Source organism: Pezoporus occidentalis, unplaced genomic scaffold (assembly GCF_034315485.1).
Source record: "Pezoporus occidentalis ecotype Australia unplaced genomic scaffold, CSIRO_AGI_Poc_V1 ctg45, whole genome shotgun sequence".
In the NCBI taxonomy this organism is placed as follows: domain Eukaryota; kingdom Metazoa; phylum Chordata; class Aves; order Psittaciformes; family Psittacidae; genus Pezoporus; species Pezoporus occidentalis.
The window spans coordinates 3851811-3865736 of record NW_026915780.1 but is presented as its reverse complement, the minus strand read 5'-3'; the positions used below and the strand labels follow the sequence as shown (position 1 = coordinate 3865736).

The 13926-nt window shown below is 43.6% G+C and overlaps 1 protein-coding gene across 2 annotated transcripts in view; it reads left to right on the top strand.

The window, feature by feature from the left end:
- Positions 1 to 13926, top strand: part of ZRANB1 (zinc finger RANBP2-type containing 1) — a 47756-nt gene that overhangs the window by 15299 nt on the left and 18531 nt on the right. For both annotated transcript variants that reach the window (XM_062635222.1, XM_062635223.1), the window contains exons 4-5: positions 11679 to 11866; positions 13570 to 13723. In XM_062635222.1, the coding sequence (XP_062491206.1) occupies positions 11679 to 11866; positions 13570 to 13723 (342 nt within the window). The remainder of the gene's footprint in view (positions 1 to 11678; positions 11867 to 13569; positions 13724 to 13926) is intronic.

Sequence of the window (13926 nt, the reverse complement as noted above, 5' to 3'; positions counted from 1 at the left end):
GTTAAACACTTGAAATGCACAACTATATTTAGAGTAAAACACTTCATTTGAAACTCTGGTGCTACTCCTGTGTCTCAAACTATTCCTTAATGTTTCATGAAGTCACTCCATGGTTGTTACAATCCCAAAACTAACTTACGGAGCTGCATAATTTAATATATTTGATCAGGGTTAAATGTTTTCTGGGTATCATATGTTTGGTTTCTTTGAACTAATAAGTATTCCAGTTTATTTTTGTGGTGCAGGAGTAGTTGGAAAGCACATTTCCTTTTGAAGCCCAGATAGATGCCTCAGCGTTTCCTCATACATTCAGCTCCTTGCATGCAGTCCTTTTCCCTTCTGAAACGAAGCAATTGCAGTTCTATGTGGTATTAAATGTCATCAAATACCAAAGATGAATTATGGGAGGATGTTTCTGCCCATTACAAGAGTCTCTTTTGCATTCTGGTGGCAATTGTATTAAATGTTAGGGCTTTTTCACTCTGCTTTTTGAAAAGTGAGCTGTTTTTTTGGACTGTTCCATTGTTACTTAAGATATTTCACACTTTCAGATGTGATCTGTGTGGGAATGGTTGTGTTTATATCTAAGGCTTTGAGTTTTGCAGGTATTTCATGTTGCCTGTGACTCTACCAGGTGTATGTGAAACTCCAAACTCTCTTCATAGAAGGTTTGTTTGACTTGGGTCTTTTAAAATGGAAATAGCTTGAAGAGATCTTGATGAGAAAGCCAGAGTGCAGATGGATCTGTGAGCTCATTTTTACTACTGTTCTGCTGGGAGACTTCATGGATTCCTTTCTGTGACTTCAACAGTTACTATATACTTCAGGTTTTGACTGAAAACCCAGCAACCAAAGCTGTTCATTATCAGTCCTTCATTTCAGGGTTTCATTTCCATTCTCACACATGTTGTGATATTCCAAGTGTCAGCAATATCCAGGAAGATTGATTAAAACTCCCTAGATTTGTTTGTGGCTGTCTCTGAACATTTTGCAGTGTATCTGTATTGGAAGGGTACCAGTTTACCCAGTGATTTTAAAAGCAACAAGCCACGCTTGTGCTGGTTGTTTTGTTGTCTTAGTGTGACATACTTAAAGCAATTGAACTGTCAGTTGAACAATTTTGCCTGAAGCACATGTTCTTAGCATCGAAATCAAGTGAGCTATTGTACCACAGTGAGCTGGTGTTTGTAACTCAGCTGGAGCTCTTGTGAACTTGGAGCTGAGCTGAACGCTTGTCAATCCTCAGCTAAACACAGCTATGAAGTAGGACAAGTTCATGTTAAATGTCAAATAAGCTTAGGCAAATGAATGGGGTCAGGGCTGGTATGTGGTGTGTTCCTGTAGCCCAGCTGACAAGTGGTGCTTGTTAGGATTTGGTCATGGCAGACTGGATGCCTCCAAGTTTTAGCTTGATCAGTTGTGGAGGTTCCATTTGCTTTGAGTTTATCTTATGTGGGAGAGATGTTAAAAACTTAGTTAACTTTTAAAGGTAATTCTGAAGTTAAAAATAAAGATTAGAGCAATTCTTGGCAGACAGGTTACCTTCTTTTCTCATAGAAGGTAACTTTCATAGAATCCTATACATTTATAGTTCTATGTACAATAGAATGGTTTGTGTTGGAAGGGACCTTAAAGCTCATCCAGTTCCAACCCCTGCCACGGGCAGGGACACCTTCCACTAGAGCAGCTTGCTCCAAGCCCCTGTGTCCAACATGGCCTTGAACACTGCCAGGGATGGGGCAGCCACAGCTTCTCTGGGCACCCTGTGCCAGCGCCTCAGCACCCTCCCAGGGAAGAGCTTCTGCCTAAGAGCTCATCTCAATCTCCCTTCTGGCAGGTTAAAGCCATTCCCCTTGGCCTGTCATTAGATACTCTTGAAAAGACCATCAGATACAAAGGAAAGCATTTGATACTTTGACAGTTGTTTAGTAGAACCTTCTCTTCACATTTCTAAATTTCACTGGATTTTAATGATAAGGGTCATTAAAAACATGTATCAGACTATTCCCCCCCCCCCCCATGTGTTTTTTTTTGGCTGAAACAAGACCAATGTATATCTTGTGTGGATTTAGAAAAGTACCTCTGTGTGCATGTTTGTGGTTGGCTTTTTGTTTCATTTGTTCTGTCAGAGACATCCATTAATGCTCTCCCCACCTCAGTAAATAAACACGCCATGGAGGCTTCTATCCCTTGCAAATCTGGGCTGTACACAATGTGATGAGTGCAGCTCTTGCATTTCAGCATGAGTAGTTCTCCTTGATGGAGGGTATTCTTTCTGAATGAGCAGGATTAGTGGCATTCCCCCTTTCAAACTCTGCAAGTAAATGTACTTGAATGTTATTTTTGTTCCGGTCTCTTTTGCAGCAGTGGATGTATCCATCAAATGATGCTTCCTCAAAAGGGTGAGAACTGATTCGTTAGGTTAAAATGTACTGAAATCAAAGCAGAACATCTCAAAGCATGGCTGTTAAGAACATGACTTGCTGCAAATGCCAGCTTGAATTACAGTGAGATACCACAAACCCTTCTGCAAGGACACCGGTGCTTTCTGCTGTACTGGCCTGGTACAAGGTTAATGTGAAGCCCAAGGTTACTTATTCTGTGTGGGGTGGGGAGAAGCTAATGTGTATGTAAGCTCCTTGTCTTATGTGTAACGCATGCTATCTGTGCCAAAGGGACTGTAAGAGAGAGGTTTGGTGGCGTGTGGGGCCTAGGGAATCTGATGTGCGAGTGCTGCTGTGGGGCCTTGTGGAGATGCTTACAGGTGGCTATGCATTGAAGTAGTACAACTGGATGGAGATGGTCAGCACTTCCAGGGGTGTGTTGTGGCTGCCCCATCCCTGGCAGTGTTCAAAGCCAGGTCGGACAAAGGGGCTTGGAGCTCTAGTGGAAGGTTTCTCTGCCCATGGCAAGGGTTGGAACTAGATGAGCTTTAAGGTCCCTTCCAACACAAGCTGTTTTATGAGTCTATGACTTGAAAACCTCTCTAGCATTCAGTTTGCTTGGGGCTTACACATCAGTACTTACTGAAGCTTTCCCTCTCCTGGCATGTCAGGGCTGGGTTTTACACTGCTGCCAGCAATGTCTTGCTGCTGGCCACCCTTGGGTTGTGTGTTAAGCTCCTGTAGCCCACAGATAAAAAGTAAACTGCATTTCTTCTCCTCTTCCAACCTTGCTCATGAACTGCTGCAGGAGGGTATACTCTTTGCTCCTGGTTCAGGTCAGTGAGGCAGCTGCTGCCATCACGGGACAGACTTCCCTGCTATGGATGGTGGCTTCAAACCCGTGTAGACATGCATTCCTCTTACTGTGTGAAGGAAACAACTAGGAGACTGTTTCTTAAACAAATCCAAAATATTTAGAGCAGTCTGTAATGACTTGTTTTGCAGTGCATCCTTAAAAGGATTGTTAGTTCGTTCCTAGTATTCCTACATATGTGTCTGCTTAGTTTTTCCTTTGTCAGCTGCATTATCTCTCTTCCAGGTTTTCTGTTTCTCCTTTGTCCTTTTCTCCCTTCACTTTGCTGAATTAGTGCCAGATGCGTTACCCAAGCACTCAGAAACCCTGTAGGAGAGTTGTTGTGTCCAGCTTTTGGTATGGAGTTCACTGGGCAATGTCCCAAACTGCTCCATAGCTACAGTAGAGATGGAGCCCATCTCCTGCTCTGTGTCTTGCAGAGCCTGTGGCTTTTCACTGACTGAAGGGACTGATGTACCAAGGTGCTTTCAGCTGGCATTGCCACCCAGAGTAGCCCTCCTGGTGTGTTTGCCTTTCATCATACAGTGAAGTGCATCTGGAAACTAACCTTGATATAAATGGAACTTAATAAGCTTGATTAGGCGATACTTTTTGGGGCTGGTGTTTTGTTTCCTGGTTTTGCTGGTTCAGTAAACACTGACTGGTTTACTCATCCCATCCGTGGTACAACTAAACCTTGGTGGGGCTGTTCATGCTGTAGTAAGGGAGTGGGAAGTGTGCTGGTAGGGAAGGGTCATGCACTGATCCTTGCTTGAGCTGTTTGGGGAGGTATAGCACACATAAGTGACCTATCTGTCTCACTGGCCTTGGCTGGAGGTGACACACAGTGTCTGTTGGGATGGCTGGGATGGAAGAGTCCCTGGTGTGAGCTGTACAGCCTGCCCTCCTTCCCCTGTTCCTTGGTGGTACTGGGAAGCATGACTGGGCATACTTGTTTGCTGTGCCAGGTGCAGTGATGTCAGCTTACAGCTTTCACATGGAGAAGGAATTGTGTTGTATTGTCAGCTGTGCCTTGTACATATATTCTGTCATAAATAGATTACATCTGTGCAGAGTAGGTAAAACTCTGTATGCCTTTACTTCTTGGTAGGAAACCTTAACTCCTGAAACACACTTTGGTCTCTTGACTATTTTGTTTAGAAGCATTATATACTTATTGCTAAAATGTGATACTTAATGCTGAAAATAAATGATGAGGTAAAAACCAGTTACTTAAATTTGCCTTGGAAGCACTGCTAGTTCACTATCATCTATGCTTTTCCATTGTCCAGAGTTCCTTTAGGGTACAGACCTGCACGTAACTGCTGGGCTGTTAAAGCAGCAAGGGGCATGGATACCCCTGACAGCTAGGAGAGGGGATTAGGACATCTTCCAACAGTCCTTGTTACATGTTTGCTGCTTTGACTTGTAATGATGTGTTAGAAACATACTGTATATAGGGTTGAGAGCTGTTTGCATGGAGAAAAGAACAGGCAATAGCCATACTCGCATGCATTGGATGGCTTCAGGCTTAAGGTACATCTAGCCTTGCATCAGCTTAAAAGTAAGTAAATGACTTCCAAGTTGCTGAACTTCAGGTTCTGTTTCAAGCTGTCATTATGTAGAGAGTGATCTGCTGTTGACTGTATGCTAATACTAACACATAAAGAAAGGAGAATGAACAGAACGGTGTGTTTAGAGGCCCCTAAAGATTATTGAGACAACCCCTCTTTTGTCTGTATTGGTATGTCCTATTTGCTTGCAAAGGAGTTCTTCCTCTGAGAGGAGAGCTTCTGCCCAGACTGAATGTTTTTTGGTGCTCAAAATGCTGAAAAGGTAGAGTAGTTATTGATAATAAAACTTTCCTTATAGCCACCTGATGTGGCCCTGGTGAGGAGTTGCAGGAGGGTGAAGTCAGAGCTCAAGAGAAGGCTGGAGCTTGTGAGGTCAATCCACAGGTCTCCAGCACTCAGTGCTGGAAGAGCAGTAAGATTTGTAGCATGTGTCAGAATTGGGTTTTGATGGGTCAGTTGATCAGCCCTTCACTTGCTGTGTGGACACTTGAGCACGTAAACCAGTGTTAGGTTGGATCTGTAGAGGAGTAAATGAGAGCATATCTAAGATGTAGACCACGTGTAACTGCATCTGTAGCAGGAGAGAAGCAGTGCAGGGCTCTGTGTTTCTGATCTGGTGTATGTTAGAGGTGTATGATCAGTCTTTACTTCTGACTTGCAAAAGATATAATGATTGAAGAAACTCACCTTCTCCTACCACGCAGTTCAAGGAACAGTGATGTTGATTACAGTTGTCCCACATAGGAAGCTCAATGACCTCCTTTAGATGAAGTGTTTCCTTTTGTACTCCATTCAAGTGTGAGAACAGGTTGTTTGTGGAAGCATTGCTAGCTCCTTGAATCAAAGAAATCACAAATCTGTGGGTTGTTCTTTAGATGTTTTACCTAAATAGAGGCATCTTCACACTCTTCCATTAATTTAGCAAAGAAAATGTTGTATTTCTTTCAGCAGGTGTATTGAAATGAATCCTCTTCAGTTTTGCATGACACAGACACACTGATGCAGTTCTGCCTTTCATTTAGAAGAATTAGCTTATTCCATTTACAGTTTGTGCCAACCAGAACACTCCAGGGCTGTTGCAAAGAGAGACGTAAATAAAGGCAGTTGCTGGAGTGTTTTCCCTGGAAGCTTTTATATCTGGCTGCTCTGAAGTCACTAAGACTGTGCAAAACAGGCAAACAGGATTTAGTTTTCTAGATATGCCCAGAGGCTCTTGCATGTTTTCCAAGTTGAGTTAACGGCGCTAAGTCCTATGCACATTTACATGTTCTAAAGTATAAACTTCATAGCACCTTAGCTGAAGTGGTTTGGTTTTAGCAGCTATGCTAATTGTGGGCTTTTTTAATATGAGCAAAGGCAACAGTCGTAAATAGAATCATAGAATGGTTTGGGTTGGAAAGGACCTTAAGATCATTGAGTTCTAACTCCCCTGCCATGGGCAGGGATGCCTCACCCTGGATGCTGTCACCCAAGGCTCTCTCCAGCCTGGCCTTGAGCTCTGAACACAATGTAATAGAGATGATAGGTGTAACAGTTGTAGCAGGAAGAATCCAGGATCAAAATGATACAAATGACTATCACTGGGGGTTAATATTGGTTAAATTTAGTCTTTTTAAATAGCCTTCTTAACCTCTAGCATGTATCTTCTCATGTACCCTGAGATTGCACATTCCTGATCTCCAACAGTTGGGCTTTAGTAGAAAAAGAAACCTTGGGTCCTGGTGCTGTGAAAGAGTATTCCACTAAGAGGAAGTGCCTTAATTCCAGATGGGAGCAGAGCTGAGCCTGTAAACACAGAATGTGAACTTGCATTTGTTCTTGCATCGTGAATAATGACATTCACGTCATCTCATGACTTGGGTGCAGCACTTGGCATTCTGTCACTTAAGGTGTCAGGTTAAAGTCACACAGTTGTGCATTAAGCAAAGCACGGCTTGGTGGGGACACACAGACTGGTCTCCAGTTGCAGCACCGAGCTGACATTTCTGGAGTCAGCTTTAAAGAAAAGCTGTTCTTGCTGTGGATCAGAAGTAGACATAGAATCAGACACTGGTTTGGGTTGGAAGGGGCCTTAAAGCTCATCCGGTTCCAACCCCTGCCATGGACAGGGACACCTTCCACTAGAGCAGCTTGCTCCAAGCCCCTGTGTCCAACCTGGCCTTGAACACTGCCAGGGATGGGGCAGCCACAGCTTCTCTGGGCACCCTGTGCCAGCGCCTCAGCACCCTCACAGGGAAGAGCTTCTGCCTAAGAGCTCATCTCAGTCTCCCCTCTGGCAGGTTAAAGCCGTTCCCCTTGGCCTGTCCCTACAAGATCTGTCTGCATTTGCGTAGCTGTTGTAGCTGCTCAGAGCTGTGCTCTCACAGGAGGTTTAGCTGCTGGAGCCCTCACGGCTGCTCTGTGAACAATCATAAGGCAAATGCCACTCTTCCTTTTGACATTTTAACTGTCTGCGGAATGCAGTGGGAGTCAGTGGGAATGATCCAACTGGCACAGCACTGCATCAAGAACACGATTCAGAGGCTGCTCGTGGCAGTAATCAGGCTCTTGAGTGTTAGGAAATGTAGTGAATTTTAACAGCAGTAAATATTTCTGTAATATTTCTTGTAAATAGTGTTTTGTTAAGCTTTATTTAAATGGGCTTAATGAATTGGAGGCTCTCATTCATCTGATGGAAATCAAAGCCGTTGTAGGAATGTGCCTCGTATTGTCAATAGAAGCATATCAACACCTCATTGTGAAGCGGTGATCCTGGATTTAGGAATTGCAGGCAGTTCCTATGGATGTTGCATGCAGGCAAGTTTCCCCCACACTTCTGGGGCAAGATTTGTGCTTCCTGTTTCGTATTTCTGGCAGTCTGCCTGTTACTGTTATGGTTTTGCTCAGTGTTCACTGAATTGCACTGACTGGCACTTAGGAGCTGTCAGGAATTTTCCCTGTCCTTTTGAACCAGCTAAAATGGAGCAGATACTGGGTAGAATGGATAAAAAGAAACTTGGCCTTTCCTCACTGTGGCTGAGAGGTTTGTAATGAGCATAGAAGTCATGTGCTGGATACTGAGGTCAGCGTATTTCAGTGCAGGTTAGTACCAGTTGCAGGAGCATGCAGCAGGTTTGCAAGGGGAAGTTTCTTAGAAGGAAATAGACTTGTCATGGGCTCCGTGCAAAAAGTCATGCAGGGTGAGCTCTGTATGGCTTGATTTTGTGCATCATGTTATTGAGACTCTGTTACAAAGTGGTTAGTGCGTCCGGAAGTGAGGTTGTCTGGACTTGATCTAAAAGTTTCCTGATCTTTCCCCTTCTAGTACTCACTTAGCTGTTTGGATTAAGGTACAGGGGATGACGTAGTGTGCACAACAGTCACATCCTCACCCTTCCATGAGCTGTAACTATGCAAGTTTGATGTGTCATTTAGCACACCACCAGTGCTCTTCACTTCTAGATAAAGTATTGCCAACTCTGTGCCTAAAATAGAATCCTGGAATGGTTTGTGTTGGAAGGAACCTTAAAGCTCATCCACTTCCAACCCCCTGCCATGGGAAGGGACCCCTTCCCCTAGAGCAGGTTGCTCCAAGCCCCATCCATTTAGAATCTCTATTTCTTAAGTATACCTAGGAAGTATCCTGTGTTTGCCTGGTTGTGGGCATTGATCTTTAGCTTGAACTTCATCGGCAAAGTTGAAAATGTACTTTTAAAATTACAGCCTATGTAACACTTTTTAGTAATTAATTCTAGGACATGGGGCTTTTAGGAATGTCAAGTATTGCAAGACGTGGGAATGCGCTGCAGGAACTGGCAGTGCTGCGTGAGGCACATGTCTCTCATTTGGATCCTTATTGTAGCTTGTAGTAGCTCGTGCTTGAAGGTATTGCCAAACTTCACATGGCCGCCTCTCAGCATCACTCTTAGACCACAGTTGTTGCTGAGGTTTGCTTAAGAGAGGGATGATAATAAGTTGCCTGAGCACTAAAAACATAATTGCAAATAGGATTTGACCAGGCGCTGACTTAAGGCTGTAGTAGGAGGTACCACTGTGTACTGTGTATTTAACAGGCTGGCTGACTTGAACTTGTCACAGTGATTTGGGTCCAGTCATAGGATAGTTAGGATTGGAATAGACCTTAAGATCATCCAGTTCCAGCCCCCTGCCACAGACAGGGACACCTCATGCTGGACCAGGTTGCCCAAGGCTCTGTCCAGCCTGGCTTTGGTGTGTTTGTCATTAAGGTTGTCAGAAGATAGAGGGGAATCTGTTCTTCTTTCTTCTTTCCCTGTGAATTCTTAGGTTTACTAATAGGTGATCTCTGCCAAAGCTGTAGAATAACTTGTTTTAAGAGGTTAGGCCATGAGAAATTGTTTGACTTTGGTATCTATGTATACATACATACCTGCCCAAATAATGGGCCAGGCCCAGCAAGTCAGTTTGCTGCATTTGGTTGGATATATCATGAGCAGCCTCAGTGTTGTCCTGTTGGTGTCATAAATGTGATTTTAGGAAAATAAAATGCTACACTTGGCATTTTTGTTACAGATACAGGGCGTATTAACAGAACTGTACCTTTCGCTTTGGTATGTTTTAGTTTCATGCAGAAGTGGGAGTGTTGCTGCAGGAGCATAGCTTTGTTGATCACATCCCATATTACCGTCCTTTGAGGCATGTTTTGGAGAGCATTTTGGAAACAGATGGGATTTTCAGTGTTCAGTTCCCTTCACTGAGTAGCTTTTCAGCATTAGCAGCTCCTTTCTTTCAAATAAAATGTGTTTTCATCAGGAAAGTTCTAAATCTTACAGAACAAGAACTAAAACTGGACAGCCAGAACTCTTAGTCTGACAGGTTCTTTAACTCATCTGGAGTGAATACACAGGCAGGCATTTGAGCTGAATGAGGCATTAATGCTGGAGTGGAATGGGAATGTCTTCCTGTCTGGGCAGACCAGAAGCATGTATCGGGAAACTAAAGTTGTCGTCCTTGTTTTCATTCTGGCCTGACCTGTTAGGACTTGAGAGTCCCTGATGTAAATGAGGTAGATGTTGTATCAGGTCTACCTCAGGTACCCCCTGAGGTAGGTGTTGTACGACTGATATTTGCAGTTGAGTTGGTATTATGGAATTTCTCTGCTTTAGAACACCATTGGAATGAATAATGTAACTTTTATCCATAGAGACTTGCTAAGTAGAGCTGATAACTTTGCAGAGAAATGTCTTGCACTGATAATCCATTTCCCCCCCTGCGTTTCTTCTGCAAGCCTTCTAATCTCAGTATTGAAAGTGATGGACTCTGGCTGAGCTAAGAATGCTTTCCTAAATCCTGGATTAACCAGCAGCCTAGAGGTTAGTGTGCTTCTCTGGCAGCTCAGGTTGTTGGGGGGGGGGGTTCCTTGGTGGTTTGGGCTTATTTTGGGGGAGTCTGTTGTTTGAATCTTGGTCTTTAAACCTGAACGGGAGTGAGTGCCCGGATTGATAGTTGGCTCTCTCCCTTCTGATCCGTTTTTGGGTCTTGGCAAGCAAATTGAGTGAAGGGTGAACTGGAGTCTCAGTTTCCAGCCTCATGGCCCCTGTGCAACTGCTGACTTTTGGGAGTTAGAAAGAGGTTTGGCTACAGAAAATAGTGGGGATGGCACAGGTGACAGACGTGAGAAAACCCTTACTCTTCCTTTGTTGAGCTGCTGCAAATAGGGCTGCTTCTCAATAGAGAATTAGAAGTAGTCCATTTACCTAAAGATGCCTTTAAGATCACTTTTCTCTTTCCTCAGTTCAGCATTACATTGCTCTCTTATGAAGCAAGTATCTGAAACAGAGTCTTTATATTTGAAGGAATTTCTGAATTTAGGAAGTCTTATATTGGAACTGATTTTGTTAACACCACGTCTTGTTGATGGTGTATTCTGGTAATTCGTAGAGTGGTTTGTGTTGGAAGGGCCCTTAAAGCTCATCCAGCTCCAACCCCCTGCCACGGGCAGGGACACCTTCCACTAGAGCAGCTTGCTCCAAGCCCCTGTGTCCAACCTGGCCTTGAACACTGCCAGGGATGGGGCAGCCACAGCTTCTCTGGGCACCCTGTGCCAGCGCCTCAGCACCCTCACAGGGAGGAACTTTTGCCTAATGTCTTATTTAAATCCACCCTCACAACCTACCCAGCTGAGGAATGCATTCAGCATGAATGGTCTTGATATGAAGCATGGTACAGAAATCGGGGATTTCCAGGGGCTCTAGAAGACATTAGGGTGTTGTGCCCCCTACCCAGTGATTTACAAAGCACACGTAGTGTGTGTGTAATTTCTCTTTAATTCAGTTTGAATTGAGTACCCTGAATGTTAACTGCAAAGTTCAGTTAGTAGCAGTGGTGGTGAACTGAAGAGAAACTTTGTGTTCTGTACCTCTTCCAACACTGTTTTAAACCATATTTTGAGTAAAAAACAAATCCCAAACTCAGTATTTTTTAAAAAAAACCTTTTAATAGATCTATTTCTTGGGTTCAGTAGTTTGTTTTTAAGGTAAGGTAAAAAGGGAGATACAAAAGTCAAACTGGGAATGACTGACTTTCCCTCAGTACTGCTGATCAGATGAAACTCCAGTGAGCATGTTATGCCATCAAGGGTCCTCAGCACCACTTCAGAGCTGCCTTTTGATATGCTGTATCTTCCAACTAGTTTGGATGGTGGAAAGGGTCTAGGAGGTGAGGTAAGTGTAAGTATGTTCATAGTATTATGCTTAAATAAAGAAATCTAAGTTTGTTGGTGTGCAGTTATGGTCTGCAGTTATGTTAGGTCTGTATCAGATTAGATAAACTGTTAAATAAGGTAGCTCGGTCCAGAATGGCTCATTCATCAGCTAAAATGAATTGCATTGTGTTGTGTTTCCTCTTCAGGAGTTGTAGAAGGGGATTTAGCTGCTGTTGAAGCTTACAAGTCATCAGGAGGAGACATTGCCCGGCAGCTGACCGCAGATGAAGTGCGCCTCCTCAATCGCCCCTCTGCTTTCGATGTGGGCTACACGCTGGTGCATCTGGCCATACGCTTCCAGAGGCAAGACATGCTGGCAATTCTGCTGACAGAGGTGAGTTACTCTGTCCTTGCACATCTTTAGTAAGAGCCTCATGTAACGGCACTGTTTTTTGCAGCCAGTGACATGTAACTCTCTGTTAGAGGATAGAGCCTAATACTGTTAGAATACATGAGCTGCTGCTTTGTGCCTTTGATGCTTCTCCTTAAGAAGCGAGTTTAGGACTGGAGGTATGTGGTGGTCTTGAGGCTGTTCAGTTTTCTCATCAATGAGCACTCTTGGTACACGTTTTGACCTCGCTGGTGGTGGAAGTGAGCTATTGTGAGGCTTCCTGTGCTTTGGGTGGGGGAGAGGAAATGCTCTGAGAGCAAAACACTGACATCAATGACAGCATGGGGCTTTCTGAGTTTCGTTAATGAATAAGTCTACCTGATCTGTCTTCCCTGGATTTCTTGGGAGCTTCTCTTCCAGAGAAAGGCTTTGTGAAATTGCTGATTTTTCCCACTCTGCGATTTTATGGTTCCTTTCTGTCGTCTCTTGGTTCTTGCACATTCCATTTCCTTGTATATTTTGGGATGGTCCACCTCGCTTCTGGTGGTCTGTGCCCTCTTACTGGGCCCATAAGTAATTCTGTTACCTTCTTTTTGTCTGTTGTCTTCATCTTGCACTCTGGTTCCTCAGCTCATTGGAGCCGGGTTTTTATTCTGCCTCCTTTCCTTTTTTGATGCTTAATGCAGTTCTGAAAGCATTAAGAAAAGTAACATGCCCAAGAAGTGCGTAAGGATGATGGAATGCAAGGGGTTAACTAATTAAAAAGGGTAAATGAAGCAAGACAAATGTAGCTAAATCTTTGAGAAGAGTGTATATATTTATATATGGCTAATATCAGTAATTTTGTGCTGTTTACATAGCTCTCTGGATGGATGGATGGAGTTCTACATTTAGGAACAGCTTGATTTGCTGAAATAGCATCTTACAGAGGTTTCTGTCTGGTTTTTGTCTCAGTTTCTAGGAATATATCCCATATATTACATCCATAATACATACCATTTATTTCGTATGTATTTTGTAGCAGCTTAGCAGTGTTTGAGCCACGTGATGCTTTGCTTTGCTAGGATATTTATTAGTGAAAACAAGTATATTAAAGGCTGTTCTAATACATCCAGTGTCATCCTGTGTCACTTCACTGTGTCACTGAATGAATTCCTGCTGCCAGTAATGAGAAGGCTGAGTGGAGACCTCGGGGCAGCTTCCAGTATCTGAAAGGAGCCTACAGGGATGCTGAAGAGGGACTCTTCATTAGGGACTGCAGTGACAGGACAAGGGGTGGTGGGTTTAAACTGAAACAGGGGAAGATCAGGTTAGATGTAAGGAAGAAGTTCTTCCCCGTGAGGGTGCTGGCACAGGGTGCCCAGAGAGGCTTTGGCTGCTCCATCCCTGGCAGTGTTCAGGGTGAGGTTGGACACAGGGGCTTGGAGCAAGCTGCTCTAGTGGAAGGTGTCCCTGCCCATGGCAGGGGGTTGGAACTGAATGGTCCTTTCAAACCGAAACCATTCTATGATTAGAAGCTTGGAGAAACATCAGCTACATGATGAATGAGACATTGATTCACTAAATATTTACTCTTTCAGGGTAGCAATGTTTATCCCTCTGTTGCATTACTAACAAAATCCTGTCTGCGGCTGGTGGTGAAGACCCCTAAATCTTTGCATTTAACTAGAAATAATACTGAGTGCAATAACTGTGTTGTGTTACAGGTATCCCAACATGCAGCCAAGTGCATTCCTGCCATGGTGTGTCCAGAGGTAACAGAACAAATTCGTCGTGAAATTGCTGCATCTCTTCATCAGCGAAAGGGAGACTTTGCTTGCTATTTTCTGACTGACCTTGTAACATTTACATTACCTGCAGGTACTTACTAAATTCTTACTACTAATGGAAGATACTTCTCATCACCTAGTTGGGAATTGCTTGGTTTAGATGTATTCTTCGACTGTCTGATGGTATTTTGTGTGTATAGCTTTTATTTATTAAGTTTTAACAGTGTAGGTCAGATCTAGTAGTTGAATTTGCTTGTTAATGTACAGTATATGTACACTTCAGCCTATATCTTA